The 23,961-nt window shown below is 52.7% G+C and overlaps 1 protein-coding gene across 3 annotated transcripts; it reads left to right on the forward strand.

Annotated features, from left to right (window-relative positions):
• The first annotated feature begins 4,322 nt into the window (after nt 1–4,322).
• Nucleotides 4,323–22,912, forward strand: SEPTIN8 (septin 8). 3 transcript variants are annotated; one of them, XM_036281840.1, is made up of 10 exons: nt 4,323–4,450; nt 15,740–15,860; nt 16,887–17,082; nt 17,410–17,590; nt 18,572–18,733; nt 19,251–19,347; nt 19,539–19,707; nt 19,914–20,046; nt 20,157–20,347; nt 22,236–22,912. In XM_036281840.1, the coding sequence occupies exons 1-10, from the start codon at nt 4,421–4,423 to the stop codon at nt 22,237–22,239; spliced, it is 1,284 nt and encodes a 427-aa protein (XP_036137733.1). In that variant the 5' UTR covers nt 4,323–4,420; the 3' UTR covers nt 22,240–22,912. The 3 variants fall into 3 exon arrangements, with proteins under 3 accessions (XP_036137733.1, XP_036137732.1, XP_036137731.1); XM_036281839.1 differs by lacking the exon at nt 4,323–4,450 and having other exon boundaries at nt 17,404–17,590; XM_036281838.1 differs by lacking the exons at nt 4,323–4,450; nt 22,236–22,912 and adding an exon at nt 22,050–22,216 and having other exon boundaries at nt 17,404–17,590.
• The last annotated feature ends 1,049 nt before the right edge of the window (nt 22,913–23,961 follow it).

Below are 23,961 nucleotides of genomic sequence, written 5' to 3' on the forward strand. Positions count from 1 at the left end.
CAATAAATAAACAGAATATTTTAAATATTAGAAAAAAAAACTGGGGGTATCTCATTGGAACAGGATAAATTTAGTCCAGAAACAGATTTGTCAGGGATTGCTGCTATCTCTCAATGCTGATTCTCCTAACATCTTATAGAATTTTTAGTTGTACACATGATGGCTAGAATAAAGACCCCATTCCCAGCTCTGGCCAATAGGATGCAAGCAAACATGTCATGTGTCACCTTCTGGAATCATCTGAGTGTGTTTGCTCATTTTCTCTTTATCACCTTCATTTCCTACTGCTACTTGGAATGCAAAAGTCATCAGATGGGACCATGAGGTCAAGCCCTTTCAAAGCAAAGCAATGTAGAAGGTGTGTGTAGAATGTCACATCACCTAGGCTGTCTGGGTAACATGAAAAAAAAAAAGGACACTTCTATCTTGTTGAAGCAACTGAACATAATCCTTACTCATCCACAGACTGCCACACACATGTAGAAATTAAGTCTGTGATACAATTTGCATTGTAGATCATTGAGGAAAATGAAACAACTGGCTTGGCACTTACATAAACAAATCATGGAGGAACCTAAATGTGACAAAAAATGTTTTTAATGTTTTATAAGAAAATACAAAGAGAATATCTTTATGAATTTGAGATAAGGAATAGTTGTGTGTTTTTGTTTTTTTTTTAAGGCATTATGGGCCCCGCCAGTGTGGCTCAGTGGATTGAGCATCATCCCATGGACTGAGAGTTTCTGGTTTGATTCCTAGTCAGGGCACATGCCCAGGTTTCGGGGCTCAATCCCCAGTGGGAGGTGTGCAGGGGCAGCTGATCAATGTTTCTCTCTCACTTCGATGTTTCTATCTCTCTCTTCCTCTCTCTCTAAGAAAATCAATAAAATCATATAAAACATTTTTTTAAAAAGGCGTTATGGTGAAAACCATAAAGGAAATAACAGAAAAACTTTACATCAACATTTTAAACTTTTGTATGAAAAGAAACTATAACCAAAAGTAAAAGACAAGCAACAGTGGAGTCTGTCATATTCAAGTTCAATGAGTGTTGGGAGTGTATGGGGTGAGGACAGAGGGGTGATCAACTAAGTTTGAGGAGGGCTGCGTATTTCCTTTACCTCTCAGACAGTGACAGCACATATTACCTTTCAAAATCTCTGAGGACTTCTACAGAAACCTTTTTTCTTTCTTTCTTTTTTTTTTTTATCCTCACCTGAGGACATTTTTCCATTTTTTGTTCAGACAGAGCGGGAGGGAGAGAGAGGAAGAGAGAGAGGGAGAAACATCGATGTGAAGGGACACATCGAGTGGCTGCCACCCACACGACCAACCAGGGCTGGGGACAAACTGCAACCGAGGTACGTGCCCTTAGCGGGAACCGAACCCGGGCCTCTCTGTACCGCAGGCTGATGCTCCAACCGCTGAGCCAAAACGGCCAGGGCCAGAAACCTTTTTTCTGTGTGGAACTCATATTTCTGTATATGTAGAGTTATTTAACTATGGGACCACTCTGGGTGTGTATATAACACCTGTGAACTTCTGCTGGGTGTATAAAGACACTTGGAAATGCTGCCATTAGAAATAACACTTTGCCTCACGTGAAATGATTGTTGCATTCACCTTTGTGTCCCCACAAGTGATACACTCCTTTGGTAGTTCTGACCAGCAGTAGCATTGAAGGGGGCTAGGGGAAAAGGAGGAGGAAGAGGAGAAGAGGAACAAGGGGGAAAGGGAGGCAGAGGAAGGAGGAAAAGAAGGAAAATAAAAATAAATTTGGGGTTTGGGGAGTAGGTATAAATTCTCCCGGCAGAGTGAACATATCCCATGAGAAGGAAGTAAGCTGTAATCTGGGGTTTTCATTCTCATGACCACCAGCTGGGGCTGCTAGAAGCAGATATTTTTAAATATGCCCAACTAGGGAGAAAAAGACCATTTTATAGATAGTTTAGGGCAGATCCTAGGGCATCGTGATGCAGAAAATGGCAGCTGGGACAGATTTCTTGCCAGTTATATCAAATGAAAATGAAACAACAGATATGGCCTGGGATGATCAACTCAACATTGAACACGCTCTCTTTCTCTCACTCTCTCTGGGTTCTGACATTAAGGGCTTTGTAGTCTAGAGAGAGAAGTTTTATTAAACATTTGATATCAAGAATAGCTTAAAGCCCTTATTTTATCTCATTTTAATCCTATGACATAGGTACTATAATTATTCTCATTTTTAGGATGAGGAAAGAGAGGCACAGTTAACTAAATTGCCTAAGGTTAAAAGCTAGCAAGGGCTTTCTTTTCAGCCAGAACCTCCATCTTCCTGAAATTCACCAGAATGACTAACACAAAGGAAAAGAGAAGAAGCACCCGCTATATGTTCTCTAGGCCTATTAGAAAACATGGAGTTGTTCCTTTGGCCACATACATGAGAATCTATAAGAAAGGTAATATTGTGGACATAAAGGGAATGGGCACTGTTTAAAAAGGAATGCCCCACAAATGTTACCATGGCAAAACTGGAAGAGTCTACAATGTCACCCAGCATGTGAACAAACAAGTTAAGGGCAAGATTCTTGCCAAGAGAATTAATGTATGTATTGAGCATATTAAGCACTCTAAGAGCTGAGATAGCTTCCTGAAACATGTGAAGGGAAATGATCAGAAAAAGAAGGAAGCCAAAGAGAAAGGTACCTGCGTTCAACTGAAGCATCAGCCTGCTCCATCCAAAGAAGCACACTTCATGAGAACCAATGGAAAGGAGCCTGCGCTGCTGAAACCCATTCCCTGTGAATTCATGGCATGATAAGTGTAAAAAGATCTCTGTACCGATAAAAACAAATGTTTCTCTTCATTGAGTAGAAGTGTAGTGCCCCCCACCCCCAAGCTAGCAAGGGATGGAGGCAGGATTCCAACCCAGGTGATTTGCCATAAGTCCAGCTCCCTTACCCACTGCTCTGCCCATGTCTTGTAGATAATTACAGTACAGCAGGCAAAACACCATGATAGAGAGAGGAACAGAAAACAGAGTCAGAAAGGTCCAGTGGGATATCCGTTCACTTTAGGGACAAGTTTCGGTTGCCTGGGAGAGAAGGGAGGAGAAAGCCATTTCAGAGTAGAAACACAATCCAGTGGAAAGATTGGTACCGGGATCCTCTTAAAGCCAGATGTGTCAAGTCCAGATATGGTCTTCAGGCATCTCCAGCCAGCACACGTTTCTGAGTAGTAGGGACAGGCCATTTGTTTTCCAGGAAGATGTTGGGGAGGGTGGTGTGTGTGTGTGTGTGTGTGTGTGTGTGTGTGTGTGTGTAGGGTGGATGAGACCAGTGGAGGAACAGGAGGCAAAGTTTGCCACATTCTCAAAGACTGAACAGAAAAGCAAAGGGAAGGAAGAAGAAAAGTAGGATGGGGAGCTGGGTTTTGTATGGATAGTCAGTGAAAAGGACCAGAGCCCCCTGACAACTTCCACTTGGGCAGAGGTGTTAGTTTTCTGAGTTTTGTGCACGTTTTGGGTAGTAAGATTAGCAGAGAGAATGTACATGCATCAGGAGCAGTGGTCCCCTTTGCACAGTGCCCAGACTTCATTAAGACGTTGCCCCAAGCCCATGGGGCAGGTAAGGTGATGGTTACTTGCAATCTGGTGCTTGACTGTCGAGCTCGGCTTTTCTATGGCACTAATCCCGGGTCTGAACTGCGCATCCTGAGCATTCCGTTGCGCAAGGAGCTGAAAGCTGGTCCCTTGCCCAGGAAGGCCGCCCGGCCGGACGCGCGGGTCCCGCCCTGGGTCCTGCCCTGGTTTCCATCAGAGCGTCAGGTGGCAGCCAGGGCACCGGCTTTGCGAGACTGAGGCGGCCTCTCCTGGACCCGACGGGCCGCAGCCAGCCTATCCACACTCTGGCTGGTGCTCCCGGTGCATCTGCAGCCTCCGACGTGGTGGAGGCGGTTTGGTAGGGGAAACCCCTGGGGTACACGAAGCACCCCACTCTCCTCCCCACCGAACAGGCATACTAGCGCGCGGGCCGCAACACTCCCACGGGCTCGGCCCCAGGGACACGCGGCAGGCGGGCAGGCACTGGCCCCCCCAGGCACTCCCCTCTCTGGCCCCCCAACTCGCAGACTACAAGTCCCAGCAGCCCCCGCAGCTGGCACCTCCCGCCTCGCTGCGGAGACCCCCGGCCGTCCCAGCGGCGGGGCTCCGGCTGCGCTCGTGGCGGGGCCGGGCGGGGAGGTCGGTCCCGCGGGCAGGGGCGGGGGCAGCTCCGCTCCTTCTCCCGCCGCCGCCGCCGCCAAGGGGAGTTTCCAGGAAGTGGCCATATTGGATCCATTCAGCCGCAGCCGCCCGGGCGGAGCGCGTCCCGCAGCCGGCTTGTCCCCGTCGCGGCCCCGGGTGCTCGCCCCGGCCCGCCCGCCCGGTGCGGAGCTTGCCATGGCGGCCACGGACCTGGAACGCTTCTCGGTGAGGGCCGTGCTGGGCCGCGGCGCGCGGGGGGCGCGGGCGCGGGGCGCGGGCAGGGGGCCGCCCTGCATCTAGCCGGGGGCGCGAGCCGGGCTGTCAGCGCCGCGCGGCCGGGCCTCGACGCCCGGCTGGCCTGGGAACACTGGAGCGGGCTCTTCGCAGCGCTGGTCTGGGGTCCTGGGGCGTCGGGCGGGGGCGCCTTGCCAGGCGGCTGGCGGGTCGTCCCCTCTTGTGCGCAGGAGAGGCAGGCCCCTTTCGCGGGAAGGAGCAAATAAATACCCGCTTGACTCCGACCAGGTGCGAGTACAGACTGGGGCCCCGGGGACGGGAGGGGACGATCCCCGATACTCCGGACCCCCATGTTCCTGGGTATTTCTTTCTGCACTTCTGGGGAGATTCCTGTCGCACAGGTGCTGTTGGATAGGCACCACCGGTGAGGATGAAGCCCTAGGGATCCGAGGGGCAGTGGCATATTGAGTCCAGAAGACCCTGGGACTGCTTTTCCTTCTCCCTCCACCCGTCCCCCCACCCCACCCCCACCCCCCAAGCGGCGGAATCTTGGGTGCGATTCCAGGCAGGACCGGCCTCAGTGGTCAGGTCTGAGGCAGCCATTCCCCAGGAACTGGAGTGATGCCAGATTCAGCCCAGTGGATGTTCGTTTGGGCCCCAGTTCGGGTATGCTTTCTGAAGGTCTAAGGGCTCTGGGGTCTCTGGGCCTGAGCCTGCCAACGACCAACTTCCTAAAGGTTTTTCTAATTCAACAGGGGGAGGGGGGCCTTTTGTGGGTTGTGTCTGCATGTCCCCTGGTGTCTAAGGCTGGATCTGGGTGTGTCTGGGAGGCTGGGCTGTGACAGTGAAGGAAGCTGTGTCCTCTTGCCAGCATGTGAGGCCCTGGTCGCAGGGGAGGGGGGAGGGAGAGCCCAGGGCTGTTGGAAGGGAGGGGGTAGGGGGGAATGCTGAATATGTGACTGATAAGGAATTGGTTCTGGGGCTAAATAAGGGAGCTGGGACTTATGTAATTAATGCTGTAAATACAGTCATCTGAATTTATATATGTAAATTTCCCCTTTAATCTGAAAATACATTTGTTGGTCTACTTTGGAAATATGCATAACTAAAGCAGGAGCTCTTGGTTTCATAACTTCTAGACTGGGGTGTTTTATTTCCACTGGGGAGGGTGCTGTGTCAGTTAAGTAAGTTTAGATACAGGAGGAGAGATTCGTAGTTTGGGTAAATCAGAGGTTCACCTCACCTCTGCACTGTACCTCAGAATTTATGGATCCAAGGAGGGCAGCACATGAATCCTAATAGATTTGCTGGTTAGTGGGAGGCCAGGAGACCTGTGAGTGTGTGTATCTGTGTGCATTTTTTCTGCCCAGCTGACCAGAAAGTTGTGTCCGGGTCTTGTCTGTCTGTGGCCAGAGGTTGCTCCAACAGTTGGTCTTGCAGGTGGGAGTGGTATGTAGAGTAACCAGAATCAGATCCCCTGACTTGCTGACCATGTCAGGCAAGTTACTTAACCCCTTAGTGTTCTCATCCGAATAACAGAATAAAAATATTACCTCCCTCCTAGGGTTTTTGTGAGGATCCAATGAGAGGATCCAGGTGAGGTGCTCAGAGCAGTGTCTGGCACATGGTTAAGACACATTAATGAGACATGATACCTAGTGCCTCTGTGGATGCGAAGACTGGCCTGTGTAAGAATGCAGCAGAGAACATGTTTGCTCTATTATCCAGGATCCTTACGAGGGGCTCCCATCACTACATGTCCAGAGATTATCCTCAGAGGCTGAGCTGAGAGGCCCAGCTGCACTGCCAAGTGGCTGGAAAGGTCCTTTCCTTCAGATTCCCATGTTTGCTCTCTGTGAGAATTTTGGGTGTTATCCCCATGATGAGCTGAGGCATAGAGAGGGAACTGACTCAGGTAAGGGTGTACAGCTTGAGCTCAGGGGCCTGGATTACTGTGCCAGGTTAAGCTGGGTGGATGGATGCCTTCCACGCCCTCTACACTCTGGGCCATCAGACTCCTGGGAGGACTTAGACAGGATTGAATTTGGGTGGAGACTTTGGGTGGGGTTTTGGCCTGAATTTAGGGGTCTGGACTCCATTCTCCTTATCCGGCTTGTCATTCTGGGAAAATAATTTCTTCCTTTATCTTGCTATAAAATGGGCACAACCATACTGATAGTCTTCAAAGAGTTTGTCGAAGGTTAATTGCAGTCTGTAGTATGCTTGGAAATACACTTAGGTGTCTCGTCAGCCCCAGGGTTGACTTTGGTGTTAATCAGTGGCCATGAGGCTCTGATCTAATTGAGCTATGGCAGGTCTGCTCTGCTTTTCAGGCCAGTTCAGTGGTCAGAACAGCCCTGGAGGACTGGGAACTCCTGTATGCTCAGCTTAGATGAGCATACAGGGTTATACCTTGAAGTCAATGTGTGCTGGGTTCCTATTCCCCACTTAGCGTGATGTAAACACCACAGGCTCAGCAGCTTTTTTTTTTTTTAGAGAGAGAGGAAGGGAGAGGGAGAGATAGAAACATTGATGAGAGAGAACATCGATTGGCTGCCTCCTGCATGCCCCCCACTGGGGATCAAGTCCATAACCTGGGCATGTGCCCTGACTGGGAATCGAACTGGTGACCTCTTGGTGCATGGGACAGTGCTCAACCACTGAGCCACACTGGCCGGACAGGCTCAGCAGCTTTTACATCTTGACGCAGCCCTGCTCAACCCTAGATCAGCCATGGGGTTAAGGTCGACATCTCCTGAACGAGCATGTCTGGGACAGCCATCTGAGGAATTTCCGTTGCCTTTGCCTTCCTTGGGCAACCAGATTTCTGTCCACTCTTTCTCTGCCCCTCCTCGTTACTGGACCCCAGTCTGGGGGCTTACCCTTTCTTGCCCATAAGGGCCATCTTCTGTGTTTCTCTTGTCAGAATCTCATGGGGCAGGGTTCAGACTTTGTGGTGAGGGAGGCTTTAGGGCCAGGGGAAAATAGAGTATGAGAGGGACAGGGAAGAAGCCTGCAGCATGGCAGCCTTACACCTGGCATTCTTCCCAGCCTGACACTCCCCCTCCCATGTTAGCTTATCCCCAGCACCATCTGTCACTTCCGTTGTCACCCCTGTAATCCTGACACTTCCCCAAGAAACAGACTATCTAGGGAGTGCCTATTCCCTTCCTGAAGCTAGAGCTAGTGGGAGGCAGCCCTCTCACCCACATGGGGCTCTTGCAGAGTGGTATCTCCCTGTCCTGTAAAAATGGCCAATAACCTTGCTGAGCTGTTCTGAAGGAGAAATGAGAGCTGAACAAGAGAGGTCTGTGTAGCTCTCAGTGCCTGGTGGTGTTGAGGGGTCCCCTGGGAGGTGGGTCTGTCCTACCCCCCTCCCTCATGGGCATCATGCTGTGGGTGCTCACGTTAGTAATGTATGCCTGGGATCTTGATGCATCAGAGCAGGAAAGGAGCACATGGTAAGGAACTAACCAGGGTAGGAGCAAAGAGGGTAGCAAGAAGGAGACTGATCACAATGCCAAGGAGATGGGAGAATAGATGAAGGCTGGGACCCCAGGGCCTGACTTTTGTCAAAAGTTTGGATGGCAGGTAGGGCACCGGATACTTTGTGTCCATCACTGTGTTGATACTAGCAGCCTGTAGTTGGGTGCTGCAGACTCCGGTCATTGGCAAGTTTGGGTCTGAGACCCAACCCTAGCACTGGTACCCCTTCAGATGGCAGGAGGTGGAGCCCTCTGAGTTTTGAGCCCTAAGGTGGGCTAGGTGGAGATGCATATTTGGGGCAGTAACTACCATGAATGTTTCTGTGGCTTGAGTCCAGCTGTGGGAAGCCAGTAGCTGCAGGATGACAGAGCAAAGGGCCTGAGGGCTGGCTGGCCTCTGTGTGTTCCTTGTAGCCTGTTCAGCCTTCCTGCCTCTGTGCTGCTAGCTAGGGTCTCGGGATCCCCAGGATGGCCCCCAAGGCATGGCCCCCTGCCAGACAACCAGATGTGGAGCTGCGCAGGCAGGAGGGAGACACATCTGCCTGGGGAAAGGATGCCTCCCAAGGTCAGCATGCTGGGGTGTTTTTTGCTGGAGCTGCCTGCCTCCTCATGGCTCATGTGAGGAACCAAGGCTGGGAAGAGGTAGTAGAGGACAGGGCAAGGGGCATCTTGGCTATAATAGTGGTGCCCTGGGTGGTCTTGGGGCAAATTAGATATTCTCTTCCTCAGAACACATGGCTTCCAGTTGGTTCTTGGCCTCTATCCTGGAGGCCACATTAGAGGAACAGAACCAGGGGAGGAGGGAGTAAGGGCCTATTTCATATTTCAGGAGTTAGCTATTCTGTGAGGGGCCTCCTGGGTTTGGGGCACCGGGGCCTAGGGTTCAGGAGGGGTTGTGGGGTGGACGCAAGTCTACTCATCAGACCTGGCTGTGGGACCTGGGTGTGAGTCAGATACTCTGTCTGGTGCTGGGGTGAATGGAGCAAGCAGTAGAGAAGTATAGCAGTGCTGACCTGAGCTGCCACTGGCTCATGTTGGTGCCCATGCATTCCTCTGCCCCTTCCCAGCACTGACATCCGTCCTGGGGCGGCAGGGGTCAGGGTCACCTTGCTGCCCACATTCCCCTTCCCAAGGGTGGTCTCATTCACTGTGGAACACAGCCTGCCTCCTTCCAGCAGTGTCCAGACCACCTGTGGCTTTCCCTGCTGCAAGGCAGTGTGGGCTGCCACTGGAGTTCCTGAGCCAGGTGGGAAAGTATGATTGCTTGAGGTTTCAGTACCTTCCAAGGCCCAGAGTACCTTCGCCATCAGCTCTCTGGTGGGGTGGACCACTACCTCTCAGGACACACAAAGCCCAAGAATATCAGTGTGTCCTTGGCCTGGGGTGGGGTGGGTGGACCCAGAGACCAATAACTGTGCTCTTGGCTTCTTAGGAACCTGATTTTGACCTGAGCAACGTGAAACAAGCCATCCCAAATTACTGGATGTCTGCGTTGGCGCCATGAAAGTTGATCTCTACCCGTGTCTTTTCCTGTTTTCTGTTGCCACCTCAGCAAGGCACTTTGGTTCCCAGGTGTCCTCTTGAACTTGGGACAGGTATTCCTGCCTCTCTTCCTCCCTCCTGGTCCAGGTTAGCAGCATTTTCACCCCAGCTCCCACATACATCTCTTTGGTTATTTCCCGTAACCTTTGACCTGAGCTTAGAGGCTTGCTGTGGAATCCTGGGACCAGAGCCTAAGCCTTTCCTGGGAAAATTCCTAGGATTCCTATCAGACTCAAGGACAGTTGTGCTGTGACCATGGGTTCTGGCCAGAGGCCTCTGCTCTGGCTATTTAAGGCCCAGGCTGCTTAGAGCAGCTAGATCGGGGAGTAGGTGGTTTGTGCCAGAAACATGGGTGGAGAAGACTCCCCGTGGCACAGTGACTCCTGGGTCCATTGCGTGACCTAATAGCTCTCTTGGGGAGTGGGCTTCCTGCCTGCTTGGCAGGGTGCCCAGGCCAGTGGGTGCCAGGCATGGGAACCTCAGGGAATGGGAGTGGGGAGAAAAGTGTTGGAAGTCCAAGGCACTAGAGAACTTTGTGAAAGGCCTGGGGTAGGGGCTGCTCTTTGTCCTGGATTCAGGAGCCAAATATACTTATGGTGGAGTATCACCTCTGCCCCTACCCCGACAACCAATCTAGCTTGGGGGGGTTTATCTTAGAGGTCTTTATTCACTCACAGCTTCCTTGATTCTTTTGGTTCAGACATTCAGATGTTCAGTTCCTTCTGGATAAAAGCCTGTTTTTGTGTGGGCAAGCTGTGAGACATGGTTTCTCCCGAAATCCTACCTCTCTTCTTGGTAAAGGGGCCAGCTTCTCTTTGCTGGTGATTAGGGCTGCTCCAGAAGACTCAGACAGAGCATTTCCTGGTCAGGAAGAGGACGTCCTAGTTATCCCCTGGGCTGCATAACAGAATGCCAGTCTCCACTTTGTTCTGGACGGCCGGGCATGGAGGAACGCAGCTGGCCCGAGCAGTTATTATTTTGGTTGTTGTCTTTGATGTGCCAAAGAAATGATGACATAGAGGCCTGGAGCCTGGCTTGGGAGCCAAAAGCTTGTTAGTGATTAGAGAGGGGATATTAGCCTGTGGAGTTTCCCACTCTGTGTGTAGAGCTCAGAGTTGCCAACTCTGTGTCCTGGAGTTTTGAGGAGACAGTTAGAGCCCCTGAGCCAGCACCCAGGGAGCTGGGTGTGTGAAAGTGGCAGAAGCAGCTGGGGCCACCTCTCACTGGAGCTGCGTTAAGTTGTCCAGCCCAGAGTCTCCTTCCCTGGAGCAGTCTCCTGTGGGTCTCCATATCCCAAGAATGGAGACTGGGTATATTGTCCTTCTGGGTCACTTCCCTACCAGACCCACGAGGTTGCAGACTGTCAGACCACGTGGCCCAGGTCCAACCCCGAGGCATATTGTGTTGGCCCCCCCTGGTATTCTCAATTTGTGTTAGTTTCCAACCTTTAAGAACTAGGGGGTTCCACATAAAGATCTAGATTTCTGGATTCTCATGAAAAATTGGAATATATGGCAGTACAAGGTCTGCATTCCCACAGTTGGCTGGAGCTGCAGAATTGTGGCTGTCGTGAACTAAGCACAGGCTCTGCAGTTCCCCACCATTCCCACTCTCCCTGGGGACCCCACACTCTGCCACTCAGCAGTGGAGTTATGTGGCTCAAGGTGTGGGTGTTGCATTCATATCGTCTTTATTGAGATCCTGGCTGCACCTTTCTGAGCAGCGTGGTCTTGGGAAAATTAATCTCTTGGTGCCTCATCTGTACAGTGGAGATAATATTACAGCCTACAGCATAGGGCTGATGTGTGGGCTAAATGAGATTAGAGTCATGCATGGTAAACACTTGCTAACTGTTAGCAGTTGTTGTGACTGTGCTGTTCCCCTTCACCCACTCACATCACCTGCTTGGCCTCGATAGCCTTTTGAGTTTAGACTGAATTAGACTGGGCCTTCAAGGTCAAGGATCTGGTGTTCTCATCCTTTTTTTGTTTGTTTGTTTGTTTGTTTTTTGTTTTTTCTCATCCAAGGACATCTTTCCATTTTTTGTTCAGATAGAGTGGGAGGGAGGGAGAGAGAAACATTGACACGAAAGGGACACATCGAGTGGCTGCCACCCGCACGACCAACCAGGGCCGGGGACAAACTGCAACTGAGGTACGTGCCCTTAGCGGGAACCGAACCCGGGTCTCTCTGGACCGCAGGCCAACGCTCTAACTGCTGAGCCAAACCGGCCAGGATGGTGTCCTCATCTTTTCAGTGGCTGCCATCCCAGTGTTTGGTACACAGCAGACATGCCCAGTGAGTGTGTGTTGAGTGACTGTATGAATGAGTTGGGAGCCTTGTAAGAGCAAGAGAGTAGGAGTTGCAGAGTGGTTTGTGGCAAGGGCTTGGCTGTTTGCATAGCCCTACTTTGCCCTGATTAGTCCCCCAGCTTCTGTGTACTTCAGTTTCCTTACCTATAAAATGGGATAATAGGTGTGTGTCACACAGGGTGGCAATGGACTCTGTAGGAGACTGTGTAAGATCACTTGGCTTATTTGGACACATGGTCCTCAGCGAGGCGGCGGTGTCATCATTTGACATTGTTCGTTCCTTTGGTTGTAAATCCTGAGAGGCTTTACTTTCCACACTTTTTTCTTCTTTGTCCTGTCTCTCCTTGCTTTCTCCCTGTTTTTCTGAGTTCAAAGAGTTTCACTTTGGAGACTAGCAGTCAAGATGTTTTTAGTTGCAAGAAATAGGTAGCCCTACTCAACTAGCTTAAGCAGTAAAGGGGAGGTGGGACGGGGGTCAAGGACAAAGCCCAGAGGGAGGGCAGACACTGGCTTTCTCTCTGTGATTTCTTGGCTCTGCTGGCTCTGAGGGGGCTTCAGCCTAAGGCTAGCTCCCCTAGTGGTCTCAGAATGGTCATGAGGGCTCAACGTGGGTCATGTACCTCTATCTGAACCAATTATGGGATCATGCTGATTAGCTCAGAACTGTTAGACCCCACTCCCAGAGTTGGAACTGTGGTCTTACCTGCCACATTGCAAGACTGATAGCCAGGTAGCCAGTAGGAGACATGAAGGTTCTTTCCGAGTTGTGCCAGCTGAGATGTGCCAGTGATGCTTTGGAAGCTGCGGGCTCCTCCTAGACCGGGATCCCATGAAGGTCAGCAGAGACCCCTGAGGCGTGCACCTTGGAACAGTGGTGCACCTTGCATCAGATGTTGTTGATGCCAAATATAGAATCAGGGACGTTGGCATTAGCCACTCAGTAGAGCAGGGAGGTCCGATCAGTTTTCTGAAACCAGGAACAACACTCTGTCTCTGTCAGGACCAGTGACCATTCTTCTGTGTGTGTGTACACACGCTCCCATGGTCCCTGAGGCGCCTGAGCAGGCACTGATTGCCCTAGGGCTGTGGGCCCTGGATTGACAGGGTGCAGCCTAGACTACAAGTTGGGGATGAAGACCTTCCTGCACTCCACGTACGTCCTGAGAGGGAACCACACTGTGAGTGAAGGCAGGCAGGGCTTGCTAAGCGTGGAGAGATGACTCATTTGAGAACCTCCCTGCTTTTAGCTTCTAGAACCTGGAACTGTAAGAAAGTGGGGACACTCAGGAACAGGATGGCCTGTGATTCTGCAGGGACTCTGCAACCAAGTGTGTGCGCGCGCCTGTGGTTTCCAGACACAGCTGCCTGGGTAGGCTTTGGCAGCAGACTATGGGATGTTGGCTTGGGTCACCCTTGGAAGAAGAGAATGAATAAATACATAGCATTCTCTGCAAGCACAGCACACCTTACATTTTGGAGATTTTCAGTGTCACCTGAAAAGAAAAAAGCTCTAGACATCTGTTCTGTCTTCCATCTGATTCCCAGGCTGCCACCAGCAGGTAGAACAGAGACTAGATAATGCAGCTCCGTGTGAGGTGGGCAGACAGCTGTAGCAGTTGAGGATGCTGTTTAGCAATTTACAAACGGTGGTGTTGTCCAGCATGTTGGGCATAGTGGGGGCAGAATGGCAAACCTGACCTCCTCCAGCCTGCAGCCAACTTCAACGAGCTTATTGAAGAGATGGAGAACCAGGATGCATTAAAAAAAAAAAAAAAAAGACAACTAACAATGCAAGGAAATGGGGTCACGGCCAAGTGAGGGGTCTGGAATGTAAATTCTCAGGGGCCAGGTCAGAGCACGTGCCAGGGAAAAGGTAGAGTGAGCTCCAGAGCCCAGAGAAGGGGCCGAATTTGAAAAGTGAACTCAGAGGTTACCAGCTGGGCAGGAACTGAGCATGTGAGGAAGGCCTCGGACCGTGAAGTGCCCGGAATGCCATGCTCGGGGCTTTGGACCTGACCCAGCACATCCCATGCTCCATTTACTGTATTTGATGTGGGCACCAGTGAGAGGAATCTGCCTTTGGGGCCTCTTTGTTGGTTATGTTTGCAGCCCTGGCGGGACCTCAGCTTGAGTGGAGAGGTTGTGACATGATCACTGGGGACAGGGGATAGGGAGAAAGGGCCAGCTACAAGAATAGAAGCTCTGTTGGGAGAGGGTCACTGGAAAGAGCAGGTTTAGAGGTAACCCTGACTTTGTGAGGGGACAGTACAACTTCCCAGAGGGGCCACATGGGGCCTAGGCTGCCAACACACACACTTGGGAGTGGTCAGTGTAGGGCTACAGTGTCTTAGCTGGAGGTGGGATTGGGGTGGGGTGGGTGTAGTTAGTGGGAAAGAGAAGGTGAGGCGTGAGCACCAGGGCTCTGGTTGGGAGGAAAGAATGGCTGGAAGGGTTTGGGCTGAGGCAACAGGCTAGGGCTGCAGAGAGGTCAGGGAGAGCTCAGGTGCTGTGGGACCCCTTTGTGGGAGCGTAGGGAGCCAGGGCCCCACTGTCTGGTCCTGAGCTCCCTCTGCCACCGTGCCTGTATCTGCATTGGCATAAGGCAGTGGTTCTCAACCTGTGGGTCGCGACCCCTTTGGGGGGTGGAATGACCCTTTCACAGGGGTCGCCTAAGACATAACAGTAGCAAAATTACAGTTATGACGTAGCAACAAAAATAATTTTATGGTTGGGAGTCACCATAACACGAGGAAGTGTATTAAAGAGTTACGGCCTCAGGAAGGTTGAGAACCACTGAGGGGCTGCCACTGTCCCAATCAGCAGCTGCCTTCAGTGGGCCTGTTTCCTCCGTCTGGTGGTGTGGGAAGGATGGCAGGATAAGACTCCGACCCGCTGCCCTTTCCTGTCCTTGCTCTTTCTAGCTGGCAGTTAGGGAAAGGGGGCTGGGAATGGAGGAGGCGTGGTTCTGCCCAACACAGAGCTGTCAGGGGCCAGCCCTCCGGAGGGGCCAGTCCCAGGAAAGCTGAGCCTGGGAACTTTCTCTCGCAGGACAGCATTTTACTCTCATTCCCAGGGAGGCCATACAGATTGGAGTCTGACCGTGACCTGCTGCTTTGGGTCCTGGAGGTTTCTTTTTATAGTGCTGTGGGCCAGCTCCAGTGACCCCAGCTTACTTGGGACCTGCTGCCTGCCTCTCTGCTGAGGCCAAGTCGCCACGTTCTCATCCGAATCCTCTGCCTAAGCAACCAGGGCTGGAGTGGAGTGAGAGGGTCTCATGAACCAGAGCCTGGGGGGTCCCTAGAGAACCCCACTGTGGCAGGAGGGAGGAAGCCTCAGAGTCATCATGCCTTGGAGACTGGCCCTGAGACCCAGTGGTGGGTCCGAGTGGTGCCAACCCCTTTAACAGGGCCCATGTGTGCATCCCACTCTTGGGTGCATGAGGAACAAGGGTGCACATGGAGGCTCCTACCCAGAGCTCAAGTGAGGGAATGGAGCCAGCCCTGTCTCCGCTTGATCTTACTTCAGTAGGAGTGTCTAGGAGGTCTGGGGGGGGGACCCCAAGAACATCATACTCTTCAGACTTGGCCTCTTGAAATCTTTACTTAAGATTCAGGGAACTTCTGGGGCCTCCTTCTGGACAGGAGGACAGGTAAGCCCTCAGGGGTAGCAGCCAGATGCCCAGGCCCCAGCATCCCTTGCCAGCCCTGGTGGAGCAGGGCCATGGGTTTATGGGCCTTTTCTGAGATGGATTCGTTGGCCTTGAGGTCCACTGGGCTCCCTCTGTGGAAACCTGGCCTGGAATTGGTGCTGTGGTGCACTCATGTTGTGTCCTGAGATATGCTGAGAATTCAGATGGAGGTTTTGACTCAGATTTATCCTACCCCAACTTGACCTCTCTTCCCCAATGGGCTCATGGCCTCGCTCTATTTCTCTCTTAGCAGAATGCAGAGCCAGAGCCCCGGAGCCTCTCCCTGGGCGGCCATGTGGGCTTCGACAGCCTCCCCGACCAGCTGGTCAGCAAGTCGGTCACTCAGGGCTTCAGCTTCAACATCCTTTGTGTGGGTAAGTGTCATGGCCTGGCCAGGGGGCAGCCTCAGACAGAGGATCGGGGAGGACCTTCTGGGAGATGGGGCACTGCTGCCCTGGCCACCTGTCGAGCTATAAGGGGACCTCCCAGGCAGAGTGACACTTTAGGGGGTCAGGATGAGGCTTTGGTTGGTATCTCTGCCAGGGTCAAGGACAGAGTTGGAGCCCAGGCTTGACTCAGAGTTGCCTTGAAGAGTCAACAGGATTAGACATGTGAAGGTGCTTTGTAAACTGAGAGTATTTATCACAGAGATTTAGGTTGTTTGTTTACTTAAAACACATTGAGTGTTGATCCTGCTCTGTGTCTAGGACACTATGTCAAACAAGACTCTTCCTCCATCACAGTGTCATGTAGTAAGAGCTCCCACACATGTCTGAACTAATACAGCCCCAAACGGGGAGGCTCTGGGAGATGCCTTGTGCCTCAGGGCCTGGGGCTCCCAGGGGCACGAAGAGCTTGGCCAGACCCTCCACAGGAGCCTAAGCCTTAGCATCTGCTGGGCTGTGGGGGCCGCTTGGGAAGCAGCCTATCCTCAACTCCCCGGTTAAAGCCACATGGTGCTGGGGCCACCCAGAGCAGCTGGACCAAGCCTCTGTTGGCCTCTGGTCCTGCTGGCCCCATGAGCATCCTGGACCTGGAAGGGATGGTGTGCAGAGCAGGTGACTGGGTCCCATTGAGGCCAGCAAAGGTCAGTGTCCTGTGTGTCTCACGGCTGCCTGGCTCTGCCTCTCCCCCTCCCTGAGGAAGCATCTTACACATCCCACATTGCCATATCTCATGTCCAAAAGCCTTTTGACTTTTTCTTCCACACATTATTTCTGAAGCCACTGAAAAGGGATGGCTCCTGGGGACAGGGACAGTGAGGGATGCAGTGGGAGGCCCTCCCCTCTCTCTTCTGTGGCAGCTGAGGGTGCCTGAGCCCCACCCAGCCTAGCCAACAGCCAGGGACAGCTCCAGGCACAGCCTCTGACCTCCTTTCACCTCTCCTCTCCGCTTCCCAGGGGAGACTGGCATCGGCAAGTCCACGCTGATGAACACACTCTTCAACACGACCTTCGAGACTGAGGAAGCTAGTCACCACGAGGAGTGTGTGCGCCTCCGGCCCCAGACCTATGACCTCCAGGAGAGCAATGTGCAGCTCAAGCTGACCATCGTGGATGCTGTGGGCTTTGGGGATCAGATCAATAAGGATGAGAGGCAAGAGGCGGGAAGGGCGGCCCCACCCAGCCTCACCCCGTCCCACCCATGTTGGCCTTGGCTCTGACCTTCACCTGAGCACTCCTCACTCCCATCTGTCCCCATACGAATAACCAAGCCCCACACTTCGCAGGGCCAGGGGAGGGCCTGTCAGGGAAGAGCTGAGGGCCTGAGGACTCTGGGGGTCAGGAGAAGGGGTCCAGATAGGACTCTCCAAGCTGTTTATTCCTAGGGAGAGCCTGCCGGTGGGCAGGGTAGCTGGGCTCCCAGGCCCCAGCGAGGCCCAGCTGCCTGCCTCCAGGGTGATGGAGCTGTCTGTAGTTACAGGCCCATTGTTGACTACATCGATGCGCAGTTTGAAAACTATCTGCAGGAGGAGCTGAAGATCCGCCGCTCGCTCTTTGACTACCACGACACGAGGATCCACGTGTGCCTCTACTTCATCACGCCCACCGGCCACTCCCTCAAGTCCCTGGACCTGGTGACCATGAAGAAACTGGACAGCAAGGTGCACTCCACCTCCACCCCCAGCTTGTTCCATGGGCTCCCGTCCTCCACTGGTGTGACAGTCTGCTACAGTCCCCAGGGGCTCTGCTGGTTGGGGGCTTGCAGACAGCCTCTTGACTTGGCCCTGTCTCTTTCTCTTTGTCCCTACTGCTCCAGTGGGCACTCCCTGCTCTGGGCTTTTACTCCAGAGCTCTGTCTCCTGGGTCTGGCCCTGAGCCCCTTTCTTCCAGCGGAATTCGTATCCTCAGCCTGCTGGCTCCTGGCCTCTTCTCCCTCCCTTCACCGTCTGACCCTCGCCCCAGAGCATCCCAGTTCTCTGCTCATTTTCTCTTTCTCAATTTCTAGTTCCTCTGTTCCCTTCACTTCCCCTGTCCTTCCTGCCATGGATTTCCCTTGGGTTCTCCTGAGCCCACTGGGGAGAGGAAAGTTACGGCCCAGAACTGAGAGTGCGAATGAGGAGTAGGGACCGAGAGGGCGGCTTCATGGGGACAACGGGAAGGGCTTGGGGTCCTCTTGGGAATGCAACCCTACAGTCACCTGTCAGCTCACGTGACCTTCCTCCCAGCGAACCCTGTCTTAGGAGGTCATTTTCATTGTGAAAATGGGATAACTTTGAGGAAATTTTGAAGACTTCCTGTGGCTGCTGCTGCTGCTGGGTCATTTTACCTGCTTAGGTGGGAGCTCAGTCCTCTGCCCCTGCTTGTATCAGGTCTCAGGCCCATTAAGACCTGCAGGGAACCCTGGGTCAAAGCTGGGTATGCCCAGGAGACTAATTTTGGGGCTGGTTTGGGGGAACAAGGGCTGTAGGAAATATTGCTATCAGCCATCAGAATGGCCCCGGGGGGCTGGGTTCAGGCTGGGTCTCCCCGTGGAGCAGCTCTCTCTCTAGCTTCCTGCCTCTCTGCCCAGGGTTGTGGCCAGGGCAGGGCTGTTCAGTCGGGGAACAACTAACATGCTGCCCCCTCTTTCCTGATCCTGGCAGGTTAACATTATTCCCATCATTGCCAAGGCTGACACTATCTCCAAGAGTGAGCTCCACAAGTTCAAGATCAAGATCATGGGCGAGTTGGTCAGCAATGGGGTCCAGATCTACCAGTTTCCCACTGATGACGAGGCTGTTGCGGAGATTAACGCAGTTATGAATGTGAGTGTTGGGCAAGGGCCTAGGACTGTGGGGCCAGAGGGCTTGCAGCCGGCGCGGGTCTCTGACACATCCCTGGGAAACTCATATTCCACAGGGTTTCAGTCTTACCTTCTCCAAGAAGGACAGGTGGGCATCTGGGAGTCGGTCAAGTCATGTCCTATGGACAAGGGACGGGAGGAATGAGTATTGGGCTGATACTGGGGCTTCCCTAGGTCTGAGTTTCACAGGATATGGAGTTGGGGTGGGGACCTGAAACTTGTAGGAGTGAGTAGGCAGGATGCCAGGGCTGAGACTTAGGGAAGAACCAGACCCACAGGTCCTTTGAGGGAGTTTCAAATGGCCCCTGGGGAGCCCAAGTGCTGAAAGAACACCCTAGAACATGAGGAAGGTTTGTAGGTTTGGCCCATTCCCCTGTTTGGAGGTCCCAGGGATACTTCTCGAAAAGATAGCCAGAAAGTGAGCATCTGGCCAGGCCTCGTTCAGCCCTGTGCTCACACATCCTTGGGCCCCTTTCCAGGCGCACCTGCCCTTTGCTGTGGTGGGCAGCACCGAGGAGGTGAAGGTGGGGAACAAGCTGGTCCGAGCACGGCAGTACCCGTGGGGAGTGGTGCAGGGTGAGTGGTGGGGCGAGCACATCCCCAGGTGGGGCACGGAACTTAGTCCCCTGTCCTGCCTGCTGCCTGTAGCCCCTGTCCTGTGTCCTCCCTGTGACTTCCTGTGGCCTGTCCTGCCTCTGGAGTCTGCCCCTGTCCTCCCGTGCCCATCTGCGTGCCTGCCTGATGCCCCATGTGCCCTCTGCTTGCAGTGGAGAACGAGAATCACTGCGACTTTGTGAAGCTCCGGGAGATGCTGATCCGGGTGAACATGGAGGACCTCCGCGAGCAGACCCACAGTCGGCACTATGAGCTCTACCGACGCTGCAAGTTGGAGGAGATGGGCTTCCAGGACAGCGATGGGGACAGCCAGCCCTTCAGGTGACATCCTGAGCACAGAGTGAACCTATCTTCCCAGCCTCAGCCAGATGTGCCATGCTTCTGGGGTCCTATGAACCAAGGAGCGAGGCTGTCAGGACCCCAGCATTCTCTCGCCCCCAGTGCCCACATGATTCGGCTTCTCTGGCTCTGCCTACCCTACCCCGCGATAATCCCCCCATTGGTCTCTTTTCTCTGGGTCTCCATAGCCTGCAGGAAACATACGAGGCCAAAAGAAAGGAGTTCCTGAGTGAGCTGCAGAGGAAGGAGGAGGAGATGAGGCAGATGTTTGTCAACAAAGTGAAGGAGACAGAGCTGGAGCTGAAGGAGAAGGAAAGGGAGGTGAGTGCTGGGCTGGGTTCTGTGGTGAGGCCGAGCCCAGCTGGGCGGCTGGATGGCCTGGCACCTTCCTGGCCCACACGGAAGCCCGGGTTCTCCCCTTCTGCTCCCAGCTCCATGAGAAGTTTGAGCACCTCAAGCGGATCCACCAGGAAGAGAAGCGCAAAGTGGAGGAGAAGCGCCGGGAGCTGGAGGAGGAGACCAACGCCTTCAACCGCAGGAAGGCAGCCGTGGAGGCCCTGCAGTCTCAGGCCTTGCACACCACCTTGCAGCAGCCCCTGAGGAAGGACAAGGACAAGAAGAAGTAGGTGGTGGGCTCCCTGCGCTGCACTGGCTTTTGCTCTCTCTTGGGTGCTCACTCTGTCCCCCGCTTCCTGTCGACTTTTGTTCTCACTCATGCTCACTTGTTTTCCATTTTACTCTCTCATTTTCATTTGCCCTTTTACCTCCTTCTTGTTCACCTTTCTTTTTCTTTCACTGGTGATCCTCATATCTCTAGATATCAAGTATTTGTGTGCTCTCTCTTGCACAAGTGGCTCCTCTCTCCCCCACCTCTCTAACTCTCTCTCCTGCAGCCTCCACAGAGCTGGGTGGTGAAGGCTGGGCCCACAGGCAGGGACTGGCCCCTGAGCGTGTGCAGGGGTCTCAGGCAGGTCTTTCAGGCCAGGAGAGGGACGGGGCCTGGGAAGATCAGCATTTCCTGGCAGATTCCAAAAGCTCCTGTGGTTTCTGCTTAGACAGCTCTGGTGTGTCCCCCAGTCCCTGAGGCAGTGGACGTGGACCCCCACTGGCTGGCAGGTGGTGACTGAGAACAGTGGTGAAGACTTGATCCCAGCTGGCACTGACCCCTGAACCCTCTATGGTCACTGTCTGGCCGAAGGAGGGATAGCAGCTCCTGAGTGAGGCTCTGAGAGTCCTGCTCGGGAAAGGGGCCGCCCCTCCTGTGGAGGCTGCAGGCGTTTCTCTTGAGAGTAGGCTCCGGAGAGAGAAGAATGGGGGATGGCAAGGAGGTTCCTCCCAGCCTCCAGGAATCAGCCAACAGGTTGGCCAGGTGGGGACAACACAGAGTCACTTTTCCTTGGTGTATTTTTTCATAGCCTGTTTCCACACTTTCAGAGGGGGACAAAGCCAGGCATTAGGAATTGTGCGCCAGTTCTCCTTCCTAAGGCCTGCGCTCTGCTCTGGAACAGACCTTCCTTTCCATAGTCTACCCCATCCTGCTGACTGTGGTCCCATCCCAACTGCTGGGACAAATGAGCCCCTGCCTGACCCCAGGAGGACACCAGCCCCACACTTTCCTCAGCCATGTGAATTTGCTTTTGCTTCTGCTTTGCTTTTGCTTCCAGCCTTCATCCCCCATCCAGCCTTGGCTTGGTGAGTGTGAGGGCTCTGTTAACTGGAACCTGTGTGGATTTCAAGCTAGCAGCTCAGAAATATGGTTTTTCCTGGAAGAGGGTACACAGGTCCGACTCAGGTGCTGACACCCAAAGTGACTTTGTCTCGCTCCCTGCCAGCTTGGCCCAGGCCATAAAGGAAAGTCAGGCAGAGTCCTCCTAAGAAACAAGCCAAGGAGAAACCACTCAGAAACAAAGACAGGAACCTGTGGCCAGGTCGGGGTCTGAGGGCCAGTGGATGGGGTGCGTGGGCACCAGCACAGCTCGCAGGGTGGGGGCTCATCACTGGTGCCAGGTCTCCTTGCTTCTCCTGTGTGGCCTGGGCCTGGAAAACAGGTCTTTTCTGTTTGCTGGACATGCCAGAAAGCTTCAGTCAGTTTGGCCTCTAGGAGAGAGATCTCTCCTCCCAGGCTGGCCTGGTGGAGGCCAGGAGTGGTGTAGGGGAGGTGGCTGGGAGCACCCCTCCCTCTTACCCGGGTCAGGGGAATGGGGTGAGTCAGGAGTGTATTTGGTGGTGGTGGTGGTGGTGGTGGTTATGACCATTTAGTTGAATGGTTTTGATTTGTATTCTTCAAATTTTAATCCATTTTTGCAAAATTATTTCCCAATCAGATCTTGACCCTCAGCCTGGGACTCCACAAACTGAAGTGAATTCTCTACTTTACTCGTGACAAATGCCAAACTGACTGCCCTTTCCCAGTGTCCATCTTGCTGTCTTTTGCTTCTGTCTGATTTGGTTGTCTGCATATCTTTTAATGTGTCTATTTTTGTTCTGTTTGTTTTATTTTTATTTTTCAGTTAACGCACGCACAGACTTACATGTCAAGAGCGGACTTTAGCCTTTCATGTGTTAAGTTGCTTGAGTTACACCTTGTGACCCTTCTCCCATAACATGGTGTGAGGACGGACTGGGAGCCGGTACAGACTCCAGTGTTTACAGCCCTGCTCTGTCCCCCGCCCTGCCCCCAGCCGCCCTGGGCCTGGTGGGCCACCTGTCTCTATGCAAACACGACAAAGCCATGAATGCTGGAACCCAGAACTGACGAGGTTTATTTTTTTCAGAGCCAGTGGCTGGTCTTCCATTTACAGTGTCACTATTCCTTGACGGAGCCGTTCTGTGCCGCGCTAGCGAAGGCCCCGCGGTGCTTGGCTAATTGTTCAGCGTCAAGACGGCAACGATTGCGGTGCCTTAGGTGTGGCCGTGTGGTCTGGTACACATGCTGCAAAATTTGCCCAACTCCCCTTCATTTTAATTTTTCTAACCGAGAGCTTAATTTCAATAATAACTTTTCAAACACTTCTAAATTTTTATTTTGTCACGAGTGTAAAGACGAATAATATCCTATCCCATTATTTTCATAAGTAACACAGATTCCCTGATTTTTAAAAACTAAAAATATCTCTAAGCCTTTTTTATGTAAAAGGATCCCTATGCTATATAGGGAGAGGTGGGTAATAAACATCCTGTAATGACAGTGTTTGGACTTTCTTTGCGGATGAAAGTGGAACACGAACGAGACCACGTCCAGTGTTTTCACTGTGAATGTAAATGGAACAGCAGCCCCAAGCCCTAGTCTGTGTGCCCCCGAGGTGCTACCTGTAAACAGGGACCAATTCCATGTGTGTTAACTGTTTGACTCCCACTAAGACCCCCAAACAGTCCTGCATGTTCCAGATGCACGGAGTGCTCAGCTGGGAAGAGGTTTTTATCTCAAGGTCCTTGCTTTCTTTTTTTCCTGGCTGAGTCACAGGGCAAAAGATGAAGGTGTCTGATGTCTAGGGGCAATTTAAGAAAAAACTGCCAGCAAAGGAGCTTTTCCCCTTCAGCTGCATTCTTAAGGGGGCTGTTTTAAGAAAATACTACATCGTTGGTACTATGTTCCTGTTGGTTGGCAAGGCACTGAGAGGATCAGGTTTGAAAATATGTCCTGATAAAATGGGAGACGAGAAATGAATAGATGAAGGGGAGGATTTCACGTAACGTTGATAAGGCCCTGTGCTGGGCACAGGCTCCCCGATAACCTGCAGCCCTCCCTTCAAGGACATTACAGTTTAGTGCACTCCCTGCTGGAAGCCTTAGGCAGCTGCGCTGATTGATTTGGGGTTGATTGCTTTTCATGTCCTCCTTCTTTCCCATTGCCTGCTATATCGATGTGCAGGGCCACGTTCTGGCTTCCTTCTGCTGTTCTGGGATGGTGCTCCATTCAGAGTGCGGCGGAGGGGTGAGCTGTGTGTGTCCACTGGGGCATGGCCAGAAAAAGGCAGCCTTTGTACGCAAGGGGCTCCACTTGCCAGGAGCAAAGCACGTTTTATTGATGCTCAAAGTGAAAATTCTCCCAGTGTTATGCCATGACCACGAGTGGATCTAGATTTTGAAGGGGTAGACATTTGAACAATTTGAGAAGCTTTCTTCAAGAAAAAGAACACGAACACACAATTAGGTACGGGGCCTTGAGGATTAAGCTCCATTAGCCTCCCAGTACATCCATCTCTGGTTGTGACTGATTACTGATGCTTCAGTACA

The sequence above is a fragment of the Molossus molossus genome, unplaced genomic scaffold, assembly GCF_014108415.1.
Source record: "Molossus molossus isolate mMolMol1 unplaced genomic scaffold, mMolMol1.p scaffold_m16_p_4, whole genome shotgun sequence".
Classification (NCBI taxonomy): domain Eukaryota; kingdom Metazoa; phylum Chordata; class Mammalia; order Chiroptera; family Molossidae; genus Molossus; species Molossus molossus.

Excerpts from the sequence above, each read along its gene's own strand:
- SEPTIN8 (XM_036281840.1), top strand. The coding sequence starts at position 4,421 with ATGGCGGCCACGGACCTGGAACGCTTCTCG. Across the intron at positions 15,861-16,886 it reads CTTCAACATCCTTTGTGTGG|GGGAGACTGGCATCGGCAAG; the intron begins GTAAGTGTCATG and ends TCCGCTTCCCAG. Across the intron at positions 19,348-19,538 it reads CCCGTGGGGAGTGGTGCAGG|TGGAGAACGAGAATCACTGC; the intron begins GTGAGTGGTGGG and ends CTCTGCTTGCAG.